General features: G+C 46.7%; 1 protein-coding gene across 1 annotated transcript in view; it reads left to right on the forward strand.

Annotated features, from left to right (window-relative positions):
• Nucleotides 1-1833: 1833 nt before the first annotated feature.
• The window catches only part of dock4b (dedicator of cytokinesis 4b), a gene marked incomplete at its 5' end in the record, with an annotated part of 69153 nt that continues 56088 nt past the window's right edge, over nt 1834-14898 (forward strand). Inside the window, 7 exon segments of the mRNA XM_084483283.1 lie at nt 1834-2097; nt 2377-2437; nt 2893-3025; nt 3527-3615; nt 9797-9922; nt 13262-13386; nt 14733-14895. Coding sequence (XP_084339409.1) covers nt 1834-2097; nt 2377-2437; nt 2893-3025; nt 3527-3615; nt 9797-9922; nt 13262-13386; nt 14733-14895 — 961 coding nt within the window.

Below are 14898 nucleotides of genomic sequence, written 5' to 3' on the forward strand. Positions count from 1 at the left end.
CCCCGACGGCCCCTAATAGCGGGGCCTGCCTTTGTCCCCGCCTCCTTTGTCCTCCCGCTGCGCTGCAGGTGATTTTGCGCGGCGCTCTTTTAGTCGGAAGCCGCTCGCCCGCAAATTCCGTACGAATTTAGCTTGCCTTTTTTTTCCCCCTGTCCTTCGATGAATGGGTCCCGGCGTCCCGGCTTCTTCTCCGCGAAACGCCGGTGCCAGCGCCGGGTGGGGGGGTGAGGGGGGGTGTTGGGAGGGGTGGGGTGGGGGGGGGAGGGGTAGCTCTTTGTCAGCCCCCCCCCCGGTGCCTTGACAAGGTCTTTCTCCGCTGCTTATCGGCGAGTGTGAAAGTCACCTAACTGGATTAGCGGCGGCGTTCGCTCGCCAGCTCGGATGAGACGCGCCCAGCAGGGGGGCGGCGGCGGCGGGTGCTGTTCTGGGCACACGCTGGTTTATTTGGGGTGTGTGTGTGTGTGTGTGTGTGTGCGGGTCTGCGTGTGCGTGTGTGCGCGTGTGTGTGTGTGATGGAGAGAGGGCCAGAGAGAGGGAAAGATGGGGGGGGGGGAAATAGAGGAAAAAAAAACTACAAAGGGAGTGAATAGACTTTGACCATAACATGACCTACACCATTCCCCATCTTGGCAGAAGGCATTTCAGATCAGAGCTGCTTTGATTTAAGGGGCTTTTGGCCACTTTTTTCCACAGAAAGGCTTTCATTTTGTAAAGCTGACCCTGGTGTATTAAAAGTTCAGTCTCATGGACGGTCAGTGAGTTGATAACCAATCCAATCATTAAACGGGCCTTGACACCGGACACAGGGAGACGGATAGGGTTTACAAAGTCCCACGGTAGGTGGTGTCGTTTCTTAAGTCCATCCCTGAGATGCTCTTTTGGATTTACCAAAGCTATTTGTCTTGTAGGTACAAGACAGACTAATTTATTCTAGCCTTGGGGTTCGACTGATTAAACAGCTGAAGAGGGATTATGAAAGTGTTATATAATTAAGATTGGTGAATGTGAGGCATGAATTGTAATTTGAGTACTTTCGAGTTGATTTTGTGACAAGAGAAGCATTATATAAATGCTTGTCTACCTTTTCTGTTAATGTTCATCAACTGTGTCTCGAAACTAAACTCCAACTCTCACTTTCTCCTCTTACTTACAAAATGTGTGGGCTGTTTGCAAAATAATTATACGTTCACTCTGAAGTAGATTACATGAAAACCTCTCCATTGCATTCAAAAGCCAGTACAGCCAATACATTTTTCATGGCTTCCTTCAACTGTAAACGATAATCAACAAGAGTGTGTGTTTGTTTGTTTCAAACTCCGCCACCACGTTTTTGCTCATCTGGTATTCTATTTATGATCTTTGCCAATCAACGTCGACCTCATTTGACTTTGTGCGTGGTGTCACCCTTCGCTGTGTGTTTTTTCAGTGAGAGACGGGGATCTGGGTTAGCATGTCTCTCTCGGGTCTCTCTTCTCTCCCCCATCGAACGCACAACCTCATGAATATTGGATTCAATCGACGACGAACACACCGTGTTTTGAGTGTGCTGTCAGAAACGAAGCTAAAAGGGCTTTGTTGCCGGTTTAGTTTTTGTTCCGTTGTTTTTTGTTATTTTGTTGCTTATTTTATCGGGGAGAAGTCATTTTTTATTCATATTTGTTGGGCCAACCCCTTGTTTTGTAATTCTATTATTTAGTCAATCGCCCTATTTCTCCATCTCCCGCGCTGCGTTTCCTGCTGGTTATTGTCTTCCGGTTTGCAGGCTCATGCTTGAGCTTCAAACTTTGATGATATTATCAGTTTTCCTAAGATGTCTAACTCTGCCTTGATGAAATGGAATTGTATGGTTTCCCTGACTGTTCTCTCGCCTCCTCTCTCTCCTCCTCTCTATTTATCCTTCTCTCCTTTTCCTTCCCTCTCTCTTCTTCTCCTTCTCTCCTTCACTTTCCCTCTCTCTCCCTCTCCCTCTCTCTCCCTCTCCTTCTCTCCCTCTCTCCCTCCCTGCTCCTCTCCAGTGAGCGGTTCTTTGTGAGGCTCAGTAAGACCGGGGTGCCCAAGTCCCCGGAGAAGACGGAGAGACAATGCACTCTGTTTGTGGTGAGCTGTGAGGCACACGCCTGTGTTTATGTGTTGACGTGTCGACTTGTTAATGAGACGCGTGAAACAACAGCATATATAAAGCATAAAGACTGCATGAACGCTCACAACATTGCACAGACAACAACACCGCACACACGGCAAACGACAACTTCTGGTCAACCACAACTTTGTTAGGAATAGTTTTTCTCCCATTTTACTATAATGTGTCCGTATATCGTGTGACTACAGTTGTATTGTGTCTGATGAGTCTTCTCTGGTGCCTTTTGACACCATCAGGACCTGGGCAGCAGTGACCTGAGGAAAGACGTTTACATTGTGGTTCACATCGTCAGAATAGGTGAGATTTGTGTTTGTGTGTGCATGCTTATGTGTGTCCGTGTGGGTGTCCTTGCTAGTGTCTATTGTAAAACATTAGTTTGTTGTGTGTAATTATGTGTGTGTGGTCATCCATGTTATGTGTGTGTGTGTGCGTGCATTGTTGCGTTGTTACACATTGCATTGCGTTGTTACACATGCATGTGTGTGTTACACACATGCATATGTGTGTTAACGTTTGTGTGCATGTGTATAACAATGTGTGTATGTATGCTTGCTATTGCTATTCCTTACTATTACACACTATGCGTATGGGTGTAAACGTGTATGTGTGTCAACGTGCCCTTGGGTGTGTGTGTGTGTGTGTGTGTGTGTATGTGTGTGTGTGTGTGTGTGTGTGTGTGTGTGTGTGTGTGTGTGTGTGTGTGTGTGTGTGTGTGTGTGTGTGTGTGTGTGTGTGTGTGTGTGTGTGTGCAGGGAGGATGGGCACGGGGGAGAAGAAGAGTCTGTGCAGTGTGCAGTATCGCCGGCCGTTCGGATGTGCCGTGGTCAGCATCGCAGACCTGCTGACCGCAGACTCCAAAGACGACCACCTGCTCAAAGTCTACTCGTGAGTCCCGTTCCTGCTGGCTGTCGCCCTGCGTGGTTTGACTCCGCCGTCGGCGTGTGAATGTGTGCGTGAATGGGTGAATGTCAGTCAACACTGTAAACACGCTTTGGATAAAAGCGCTTTAGAAATGAGGACCGCTTACCATTTACCGTTCCCTCCGTTGCCCTGGTGAACGTTTTGAGTCAGACTTTGGAAGCTATAGACGTTTGTTCCTGCAACATTGATGGTTTTTGTATTGCAATCACCGGAACAGCAACAAAGATGAATAAAATAACAGAATATAGAATACAGGATATTTAACCGTAACAAACGATCCTTTGTTTTATGTTAGCTATACGTTTTTTTCAGTTTCTGCAAAATGCAGTTTTGTTATTACTGCACATCACATTTGTACGCTCTCTCTCTCTCATCATATTGGCCTTGTCGTCTCACATTGAGGTATCAACACCCACGGTGTAATGTGTACATGTGTGTGTACTTGTGTGTGTGTCCACGCGGCAGGTGCACCACCGAGAGCGAGTGGCACCAGATCCACGAGAACATCATCAAGAAGGCCAACTCCAGATACAACCTGTCGGGCTCCAACAGCGGTACGCACGCCGCCATTTTGTCCCCTGTCTGCAGTCAGCTGCCAACTGTCTCACAAAGATAACGGCTTTCACAAGAAGGCAGTCGTTTAGAGAAATACCAAACTACTGTTGTGGCAATGTCCTATCGTTCTGCTCAAACGCAGCGCACCCATTTTGATTTATATGCAAATGTGTCAGCTTGTTGCTTTTCTTTTGTGCTTTGTTTTTTTTGGTTTGCTGTCGTTTTTTCTGATTGGCTGACGGACTAGACCAGTCAAAATGACACATACTTCCTTCGGGTCGGATTCCGTTGAAGGGCAAAATTGCTGAAGGTCAATTTTTTCCCTTCATTACATATCAACAGTAATAGACGAGTGTACTCTGTGTGCGGTAGATGAGGAGAAGCGACACACATTCTGACGCTCCCGTTCCAACACGCGGGTGTGTGGTATCCTCCTCCTCCACAACACAAGAAACCATCAAAGGGGTCCACCTGCTGCGGATCATCTGAACGTTGTCAGCCGGGTCTACAGGCAATACGGGCCCCCCCCCCCTCCTCAGCGCAGTCGTTTGTTTATGCAGCGCAGGAAAGAAAGAATTGAAATACTAATTCACTCCCGACGTGTTTTGTGAAACACTGCCTCTTCCGACCTGCTGGAGGCCCGTTGTTCCTGACAGCGCGGCGGCGACTCCCGACTGCTGCGTACTGAACCCAGGCAGACAACAAAAGCTCTCTGTCTGTGTTCATCATTGTTTCCCCCCCCCCCCCCCCGTAACTCCCCGACGGCTTCATAACCCATAAACTGCACTGCGTTGCGTTTCTTGGCACGGCGAAGAGCAACGACAAAATGAAAGGGAGGAGAGAGGAGAGGGAGGGGAGCGTCGGAGCCGGGGAGGAATACAAATCAAACTTTGGCACTGATCCACGGAATAAGCTCCTTGGTACACGCACACACACACACACACACACACCACATACACACACACACACACACACACCACATACACACACACACACACCAAGACACACACACACCAAGACACACACAGAGACCTCACAGACACAGCCACACACACAAACGCACGCACGCACGCACGCACTCCCTTAGAAAACCAAATAATTACTTGAGGCGACGCACAACTCGAGAATATTAAATAATCATGGATAATCTTGGGAGAACGCGCGGGGGGGGGGGGGGGGAGGGGTGGGGGGGGGCGGGGGGTGGAGGAGAGCGGTAATTACATCTCCAGACAAAGAATCATTTAGCGGTCTCTTCACGCCACAGCGCTTTAATGGAGGATCACAATGTGGCATCGCGCTCGCTCGGCCCCCAATCCAATATGGGGCGAGAAGCCCTTGGATTGGGAGATATTTACCACACATCTTTCTGCATAGAGGATCTGATTAAGGAGGGCGAGGGAGAGCGTGAGGGAGACGGGGAAAGAGAGGGGATGGAGAGAAAATCACTGTGAGGGCCCCTGTGCTCGTCACTTCTCTCCGTTGTTCCCGATGAGCAGAGAGCGCACATGGGTGCATGCCGACTCCCAGAGATAAAACGCTCCACTCTGGGAATTTTTTTTCGGAGCGTGCCGACTTTTTTTGCGCAGTCGCTTTGAGCGCATTTGGGTTGAAAGCGTCAGAACTTTCCAGAAAAGGCGCTTGTGTTGTCACGGTCACGCCTGTTCACGCGGCCAATCGTATAGCAGCTAGGGGCGGGACCCGTCACCCCTGACACCACCACGACGGAGGAGAGGCTCGTTCGCTCTGCAGAGCTTTACGACATGTCTGACAGAAACATCAAAACAATCAGATACAAATTCAGATCATACAAAGCAAAAGGGGAGAGGCTAGGCTGTCGCACGGCGGCAGTGAGAGCGCTGATAAGTTTGCTCTTGTTCTGCTAAAGGCTTTGTGGCACGCAGGCCTGGAGAGACAGAGACAGACAGGCTGGCTCTGGGCGAATCACACGGTGAAACAGGGTAGCCAAAGCAACGGAAAGGCAGGAGGACACACGGACAGACAGATCCCCACAGCGCCCCTCGGAGATGAACGCTGAACCAAGCACGAGGCCACTCTATCTCACAGTTCACTCCCACGTTACAAATGAACTGGTGACGCTTTGTCGCTTAGCGGGCAGGTCCTCGACTTTTCCCGCGTTTAGCTGCCATTTTGTCTGAGATAACGCCAGCCAGCCCGGGCTATCAGATTGTACGCCGCTACTTTGCGCGAACACACAATGGATGTTGGCTGCTTAACGGTTACTTCCCGGTCGATGACATTGCTGGTATTGTGTTTCGTGTTTTTATGTTGCCGAGTACTGTGGTGTACTTTATACTTTGAACGGTGATTATCCTCGCAGGGGAACATTTAAGATGGCTAAGCTGGCTCAGATGGGATTATACAGTATTATGGTCTGCTTTGACGGTTGGTTAAGGCGATATTACCTGTAGCTCCGTCAACACATTTGTCAAGGTGTTTATACTGTCACGATGCTGGGAGCCCAGGAATGTGCAACTTAAAGTTAGCGAGAAACAGCCAGTATTTCAATGTTTCTGCCGCAAGCTTTTTGCAGAGGCATAACTGTTAATGACCATGCTGACCAATAGTGTGTCATGAGGAATTGTCTAAATATTTTACAGAATTGTACATTCCGATAAATATCAGCATTTATATCCATGTGAAGAGGCATCTCTTTCTCTTTCACCGGTGAATGGGTTTGTTTGGATGAAGATTCAACTAATTGAATGTGGGCGGGCAATTGTTGTTTGGCTCTCAGAAAATCAATTCTTAAACAATGAACACACACTCGCACGAGGTATGCAATCATACGCACACACACACACATACACAATTGATTATGTAATTTCATTGGAAATAGCGCTAAATCAGGTAGGGGTGGGGGGTTGCTCTCAGTGCTTTGGCTAAACTGAGCTTCTCGATGAAGAGCCTCTACAATGTTTCCCATCATGCACCTGTCTCCCAGTGATATTGAGCGGGGATTGCTCGATATTGATCTTACAATTTACAATATACTGTGCAACTGTGTTTACAATATATACTTTTTCAGAGACCAGTGCTCCAAGTCCCTACAGAGAACTTTGCTGTCAGTTTGTTGAAGTTTCCACCCACTTCCCTCTCCTACCGATGTTGTTTTGCTGTTTTGTGTCTTCGTATTTAGTTGATCTTGTGCTCAGACCATCTGTGTGGTGCTACTGGATGAAGTAGTGCTGTATCTCTGATTGATTGACTTAATGACTCATATCATCATTCCAGCACCTAACAGATGTGATGTGGGGGCACAAATGATGCAGCAAAATAAGAACAACATTTCTTACAGAATCAGTATTCACACAACATTGTTTGTGAGTGTGGGTGTGTGTATGTGTGTGCGTGCGTGCATGCGTGCGTGCGTGTGTGTGTGTGTGTGAGCAAGAAGTGTTTATGAGGACATGTATTTATGAGTATGAGTTTTACAGTAGGAGGTCTGGATGTGGCAGTAACTCCTACTGTTTTAGAGTGTTAAGCAAGCGTCTTTAACTTTAAATGAACCCCCTGTTTCAGCACAAATTTGAACACTAAGAGATTAAAAAATCCCCACAGTTACAACATGCGCTAACTTTATGATACTTGGTTTATGAGCGTTATAAGCAGTGGCGTTATACTGTGCTATAAGTGTCCGAGAATCCAAACCCTCTCTCGGAAGTGGCCATCAACATTGGTGTTCCTCAGAAAAGGCAGTTTTCAATATCAGTTTTCAGTCATTCAATACATGTGTATGTGTGTGTGTTTGTGTGTGTCTAAAGGCTCGCATGTGTGTTTATCTATGAGCTTGTCTTTCTATATATATGTGTGTGTGTGTGTCTAAGCCTTAGACATAGATAGCCCTAGGACAGACTAAGACTAACAGAATGCATGTGTGTTTACATCTATGAGCTTGTCATTCTGTTTGTGTGTGTGTGTGTGTGTGTGTGTGTGTGTGTGTGTGTGTGTTTGTGTGCGTCTAGGGCTTGCATGTGTCTTTGTATCTTTGAACTTGTCATTCTATCTGTGTGTGTGTGTGTGTGTGTGTGTGTGTGTGTGTGTGTGTGTGTGTGTGTGTGTGTGTGTGTGTGTGTGTGTGTGTGTGTGTGTGTGTGTGTGTGTGTGTGTGTGTGGCCCTGCTCTATTACACTCCTTCCAAGTGATCCTGGCGGTGTGCCAGAAGTTACCCATTAGCAACCAATTAGCCTAGCAGGAATCAGCATACTGCCATTCACACACACACACACACACACACACACACACACACACACACACACACACACACACACACACACACACACACACACACTGGCCTAACTGCTAGGGAAATTACCAAAGATGGCAGGCAAGAGAGGCATATAGCAGGGGAGAGAGACATATAGACGGTGAGAGAGAGATATAGAGTGTGAGAGAGACATATAGACGGTGAGAGACATATAGAGTGGGAGAGAGACATATAGAGTGGGAGAGAGACATATAGAGTGGGAGAGAGACATATAGAGGGGGAGAGAGACATATAGAGTGGGAGAGAGACATATAGAGTGGGAGAGAGACATATAGAGTGAGGGGTAAGAGGTAATTTGGAGAGGGAGTTAGAAAAAGAGAGAGTGAGAGTAGAAAGGTGTGCGGAATTGAGCTCACGAGAAAAAATGATGATTAGAGTTGAGGTAATAGGTTTTTGAAACTTTGAATACTAATGTTGCTCCGTACAAGTGTTTGCTTCAGTCGGTGGCGATTATTCAGTCGCCTCCTCCGTAAGTGTAGGCAAGGTTTGACTCATCGTCCAAAACATTTTAGCACATTTTATTCAGGCTGAATATGTGTTTTCTGTTAGCGGTTGTCTGAGGACAGTAAGGGAAAAGGTTGAGTGAAAGATAAAGGGGTTGGGGAGGGCCACATACGCAGGACAGAATACCAATAAATCTGATTTGCCTAATTGTGGTTCTTCAGTGTGTGTGTGTGTGTGTGTGTGTGTGTGTGTGTGTGTGTGTGTGTGTGTGTGTGTGTGTGTGTGTGTGTGTGTGTCTATGTGTTCTCCCATCCACATCCACAAACATAACTTCATGAGACTCCCTTTCCCATTAAATCCACATCTCCCCCCTGAGAGAGGCACTATCTCTGGTTGTGGGTAGTCTCTCTCTCTCTCTCTCTCTCTGTCTCTCTCTCTCTCTCTCTCTCTCTCTCTCTCTCTGTGTCTCTCTCTCTCTCTCTCTCTCTGGTAGTTTTTTATTTTTCTTCTTGATTCCCCCTGTACACAAACACGTAGAGAACAGAGTACTGAATGCATAACAAACGAGGAGGTGCTGATTCAACGCGGCGTCAGACTTGACATTTCGGTTTATTGCCTCACGATATTGAGCTGACTCTTCTGTCTTCTCTGTATTTTGATTTGTTCTTAATCATAAATCAATTTCTTGGTTTTGGTAGTGTCTGTGTGTATCTCACACACACACACACACACACACACACACACACACACACACACACACACACACACACACACACACACACACACACAGCTCAAATGTATTTATGAGGACATTTATTTGTGGGAACATTCATGACGTCTCAATATTGAACCATATTGGGTTCTAGTGTCCTAAAGCAGGACTCTTTGACAGGGCTGAAGGCTGTCACAGTGTGGCGTGTGAGACTGGAGGGATTCAATTCAACTGCCTAGGGACTTCCAACCCACTCTCCTTCTCTGTTGCTTCATTCTACAATTCAACACATTTCAAAGCCACTCATAGTGATGTCATTGAGCAGCTGGCAGGGCTTGGAGGCATTATTGCTAATGGATGCTAACAGGTTAGCCTGCGGACATTGGGGATCGAACCCTACCTTTCGGTCTGGAGCTGAAACCTGAAAGCCACTGCAATATCCTTCTTTTATACTTTTATCCAAAGTGGTCACAAATGTAAATGTATATATATTTTTCATTTTTTTAAATTGACAATTGCACAACTCTGTGTGTGTGTGTGTGTGTCTGTGCATGTGCGTGTGTGTGTGTGTGTGTGTGTGTATGTCTGTGTGCGTGTGCGTGTGTGTGTGTGCATGTGCACGTGTGTGCGTGTGTGTGTGTGTGTGCGTGTGCTTGCGTGCGTGTATGTGTCTGTGTGCGTGTGCATGCGTGCGTGTATGTGTCTGTGTGCGTGTGCGCGTGTGCGTATGTGTGTCCAGGCCTGGCCGTGGCTCTCCAGCTGCTCCACGGGGACATTGAGCAGTTGAGGAGGGAGTACATGGTCCTGTTCAAGCGCGGCGTCTCCATCACCAGGAAGCTGGGCTTCTCTGATGTCATCATGCCAGGTAAGCCCAACACACGCATGCACGCATGCACGCATGCACGCACGCACACACACACACACTGTGTCTATCGTACTATGTACGTTCGCTCAATTCAGGCGTTAGATTAAAGGTGACATATTATGCCACCAGGTGTGAGTGTGATTAGCCGTTACAGGCCGTTTTGAAAATCCGCCTCACAAGTCACAAGTGGGCGCCAGTCCGCCAGCCTACCCAGTGGACTGTAGCAAACGTTGCTCATCTATACGTCATACATCTAGGTGGACACGCCCACTTGTGATGTCAGAAGAGGCAGATTTTCAAAATGCCTTGTAACGGCTAATCACACTCACACCTTGTGTCATAACATGTTGCCTTTAATTAATCTAAAATGTGCCGACTGATCAAGGTCACTGACGCGATAGTGTCTGGAAAGGTTTAAAATCAACACCCTGTAGGCTGGCCACTGGAGAAATAGCGGCCATATTAAAATCCCCTTCTGAAAGTTTCATTCACTCGCATGAATGAGTTTTCTTGGGGAGAATATCTCCGTGGTCTCCCCTCCACCCTCCGCCCAGAGATTCTGCTGTAACAGAACAGGGACTGCTGGATCCCGGATAACGTTATGCACACTTTTAGTTTGAACAGAGAGGTCTAATTTATTCCAATTAGAGCCTTGCACAACGCATAAATAACACATACGTTATTTATGCATGCAGCATTTTGATGTTGTTAACCTTTGACCTGTTAGTTTGCACAACTCAGAGATCACTTCCTTTTTGTCTATCGACTATCTACTGCCTTTGGGCAAAGTTACAACGTGCAACCTTCCATGAATGTATTTCCACAAACACATTCATGATGGCACAGATATTAATTGTATATATATATATATATATATATATATATATTTGTTTTTCCCTTGCTAACTCCATGAGTAAGACGCTGTTGTATATGTATAGATGTGTATAAGCCGCTCGTATGAATATGTGAGTATGCATCGACGCACATTGCTGTAAATGCCTCCTGGCATTTTTGCGTCAGAAAGGCGCTCTCCGTTGCCATGGTTGCCATGAATGTGCATAATTGTGAGCTGAAGCGTGCCAAGTCCATTATCTTTATAACTGACTAATGTCTGCGTGCATATTTATCTTATTTGCCACAAATTAGATTATGTTTCGCTACGGAGCGCATTCAGCTACGGTGAACGACGTGTCTTTGATTCAGTGGTTGGGTGCTGACCTGGCAAAACGGGCTTTCCAGAATTGAAAAACTAAAGCAAAGGGGATCAAATGAAAATGTGTTTTTTGTTCACCTTATAGTTTGCGGGGGGTTGTGTTTTATTTCTTTTTAGTGTATCCCCAAGGCGGTCTCTTTTGAGCAGAGAGAAGCCAAGACTTGGTTTTGTAAAGATACACCGTGTGTGTGTGTGTGTGTGTGTGTGTGTGTGTGTGTGTGTGTCTGTGTGTGTTTGTGTGCGTGTGCGTGTGCGCGGTCCCCCAGTGCCCTAGTAAAACCGCTTAGACGTATGTTCACGCTAGCTGTCGCTGTATCTGCAGCCTTTGAACCTCTTTATAATGTCGAGCTCTCTCCCACCTATTCTGCCAGCGCTTAGGGCCCTGGGAAATCCCTATCTTTTTGTTTCTTCCCCTTCTCGTCATTTCTCTTCCTCTCTCGCTCCTTCTTTATCGCGCTAAAGAAGAAACACGTTCTCTTCAGCTCCACACTGCGTGTGTTCAGGTGTGGGGAGGTTCTGTTGTTTTATTTTCCGTAGAGGTGTTTCGTCTGCTGAATCACCGTTGCGTCTCTGAATAACTGTTTAAACGACTGCTGAATCTCCCTTTATCTCTCTGTTTTGAATCTGGTGTTTTTCGTTTTGATTTGGTCCTTTTGCATTTGTTTGCTGTATTTATTTAGCGTTTCTGCCTATTATTCTGTTTTTGAGTCATAATATTCTCCCCCCTTGCTCTCGCTCTCTCTCTCTCTCTCTCTCTCTCGCTCTCTCTCGCTCTTTCTCTCTCTCTCTCGCTCTCTCTCTCTCTCTCTCTCTCTGAGTGCATGTGTGCACATGCATGCGTTCAGGGTGCTAGTGTGCAGTGTCTATGTGTGATTTAAGAGTCTCTGGGTTACCATGGTAACTGTTGTCGAGAGCATGAAATCAATTTTGACCCCACAGATGGAGATATGATTAAAACACACGCACGCACGCACACACGCACACACGCACACACACACACACACACACACACACACACAATGAAACAGTGCATGTTGAGGTACCCTGGGCTACGTTTGACAGGAAATGAGTTTGTCTTCTTCTGCCTGCGTGGCATTACGCAACCCGCCCACTTCCTGTCACTTCCTCCTATGGAGAAGCAACCATATATGGTCACCCATCTGCTCACTGGTCCAGGAACAGCAGGGCATTGTCAATTTGTACAATTAGGATTGGACACATTTCCTTCATTACTCTCATTAAATACAACTATTTAATCATTTAGCAGACACTTTTATTTAAAGCTAGGAACAGTAAGTAAATAGATTCATCAAGGTCATCATAGAGGTCATCAAGGAGCAGGTAGTGGATGGAGTATCTTGTTCAGTACCCAGTACCTTACGGCTGAGATGCTAACACCCTGGCCACAGCACTATACCGCCACACACATAACCATATGATTCAAGATATCTCTGGGGATATTCCCTTTTATTTCATTTTTATATGAGCTCTACAAAATGATACAGCTCATACAATCTAAAACATCGCTGTTGACGATACAATTGTCAATGGTCTTGTTACTTTCTTTATTTCCATGGTGTGTGTGTAAGAGTGAAAAGGTGAATACATGTGTTGGCAAGGTCGTGTGTTAGCTAGCAGGGTGTGTGTACACAAGTTGGGCTTTTTTAACCAACAGGATGCACCTTGACTCGTTCTGTGTTTTACTGAAAGCCTCAGACTAACCACAGGTCCTCGTGAGAATTATTAAGAAAAAAAACAAAACACTCAGTTGTATCATGTTAGCTGCTCCTAGCTACAGCTAGGATGGCTACAAGCCTTAGCAACAATTCAAAGCTAAGCTACGCACAAAATTATTCAAAATATGAGCCAGTGACCAACAACTTTCTAAATGAAAATATACTTTTAAAACTGTATTTGACTATTTCATAAAGCCACATCTTGGAGGACATTTCACTTTGCTGCGCACACTTTCACTTTTTAAAGCGGCATTAATAAAAAAAACTGGATAATAACGCTGCATTAGCAAGTCAAGTCCTCAGCCCCTCCGACTGAGCGGCGGTTTGTGCCCGGGGGCGACGTCTCGTGTCCATAATTGATGGCCTGGCTCTCCCCCGTCGACCTTGCAGGAGAGATGCGCAACGACCTCTACATCACCCTGGAGAGGGGCGAGTTTGAAAAGGGCGGGAAGAGCGTGGCGCGCAACGTGGAGGTGACGGTCTACGTGCTCGACATCGACGGGCAGATCCTCAAGGTAACGCACAGCGCAGCGCTTTGAGCTCTCCTTTTTAATGGATGCACGGTCTCATGGATTTATTCGACATAGTTTTGTTTATGTTACATTTTTTTTTACTTTTTAACTCTTTGGTTTCTATTCTATTTTAATTTATTTAGTTTTTTTATGATCTTTTATGCCACCTTATTTGCAATATTTACGGTAAAGGCAAAGCACACCTTTGTTTTGAGCACTGTTTAAAAAGGCGCCGTTTTAAATAAAGATATTATTATGAAATAAGATCTGTTGTTATTGTATAGTATTGGCGCCGTGGCTGTGCTGTAGTTCTGCCGCTGAATGGTCAACCCCACTGATGTGTATTGACTGTAGGTACGTGTGACCTAGTTAAAGCCGGGGTAACTCTCCGGTCGCAGTCTGTTCGCCGTGCGGGGCTCTGCCAGTCCATTGCTGTGGGTTTGCTGCCAACTCCGGCATCGTAACAGACAACAACCCGATACACACACGCACGCACGCACACACGCACAAACAACACGCCTGCACGCGCACACACACCCATGCACACAAATTGACATTAAACACAAACGCACATACACATACTCACACTTACACAAGCTCATATTATGTGAGTTTGGCTTTGGTTGCGTGTGTGTGTGTGTGTGCATATTTTACAACTTTTAATGCCATGACCTTCATGTTTTGGTTTCCCCCCTCCCACTGAAACCTCCTCTACTCGGCACTCTATCCACTTAGTTCTCTATGTACAGTAAAGGTCGTCAGCACCAGTCAGTATTTGTGTCGTCCCTCCGATAGACGTAATGTCATCGAGACGCAGGTGTCTCTCGTTAAACTAGTCAGTGTGTGATATATGTACCGGTCTGAGTCGACCGTCGCGCCACGGTGCGTTAAAGGAGCAGAGCCGTAATTAGGGTAATGAGGGACACCTGTGTTTGTCCGACGATGACGCCTCTAGGAAAAGGCTGTGTTTGATATGATGTGATTGTAACCAGCCTCACCTGTAAGGTTGACTTTCTCCTTCCCGTTCTCTGTCTATCTCTGTCTCTCTCTCTCGCTCAATCTTGCTCTCTCTTTCTCTCTCTCGCTCTCTCAATCTCACACTCTCACGCTCTCTCTCGCTGACTCTCTATCTCTCCCATTTCATGTCTGTTCCTTTATGCTCTCTCTCTCTCGCTCTCTCTTTCTCACACTGTCTTTCTCTCTCTCTTTCTCACTGTCTCTCTCTCTTTCTATCTCTCTCACACCCTCTCTTTCTCTCGCTCTTTCTATCTCTCTCCCATGCCATGTCTCTCCCTTTATGCCCCCCCCTCTCTCTCTCTCTCTCTCTCTCTCTCTCCCCCGCCCTACAGAGTCACGTGGCGGCGGGGTCGGGCGAGCCCGGGGGGGACGACTACCACTCGCTGGTCCTGTACCACAACAACACGCCGCGCTGGGCGGAGCACGTCAAGCTGCCCATCCCCGTGGACATGTTCCGCGGCTCGCACGTCCGCTTCGAGTTCAGACACTGCTCCAGTG

This window comes from Micromesistius poutassou (assembly GCF_964030765.1).
Source record: "Micromesistius poutassou genome assembly, chromosome: 18".
In the NCBI taxonomy this organism is placed as follows: Eukaryota; Metazoa; Chordata; class Actinopteri; order Gadiformes; family Gadidae; genus Micromesistius; species Micromesistius poutassou.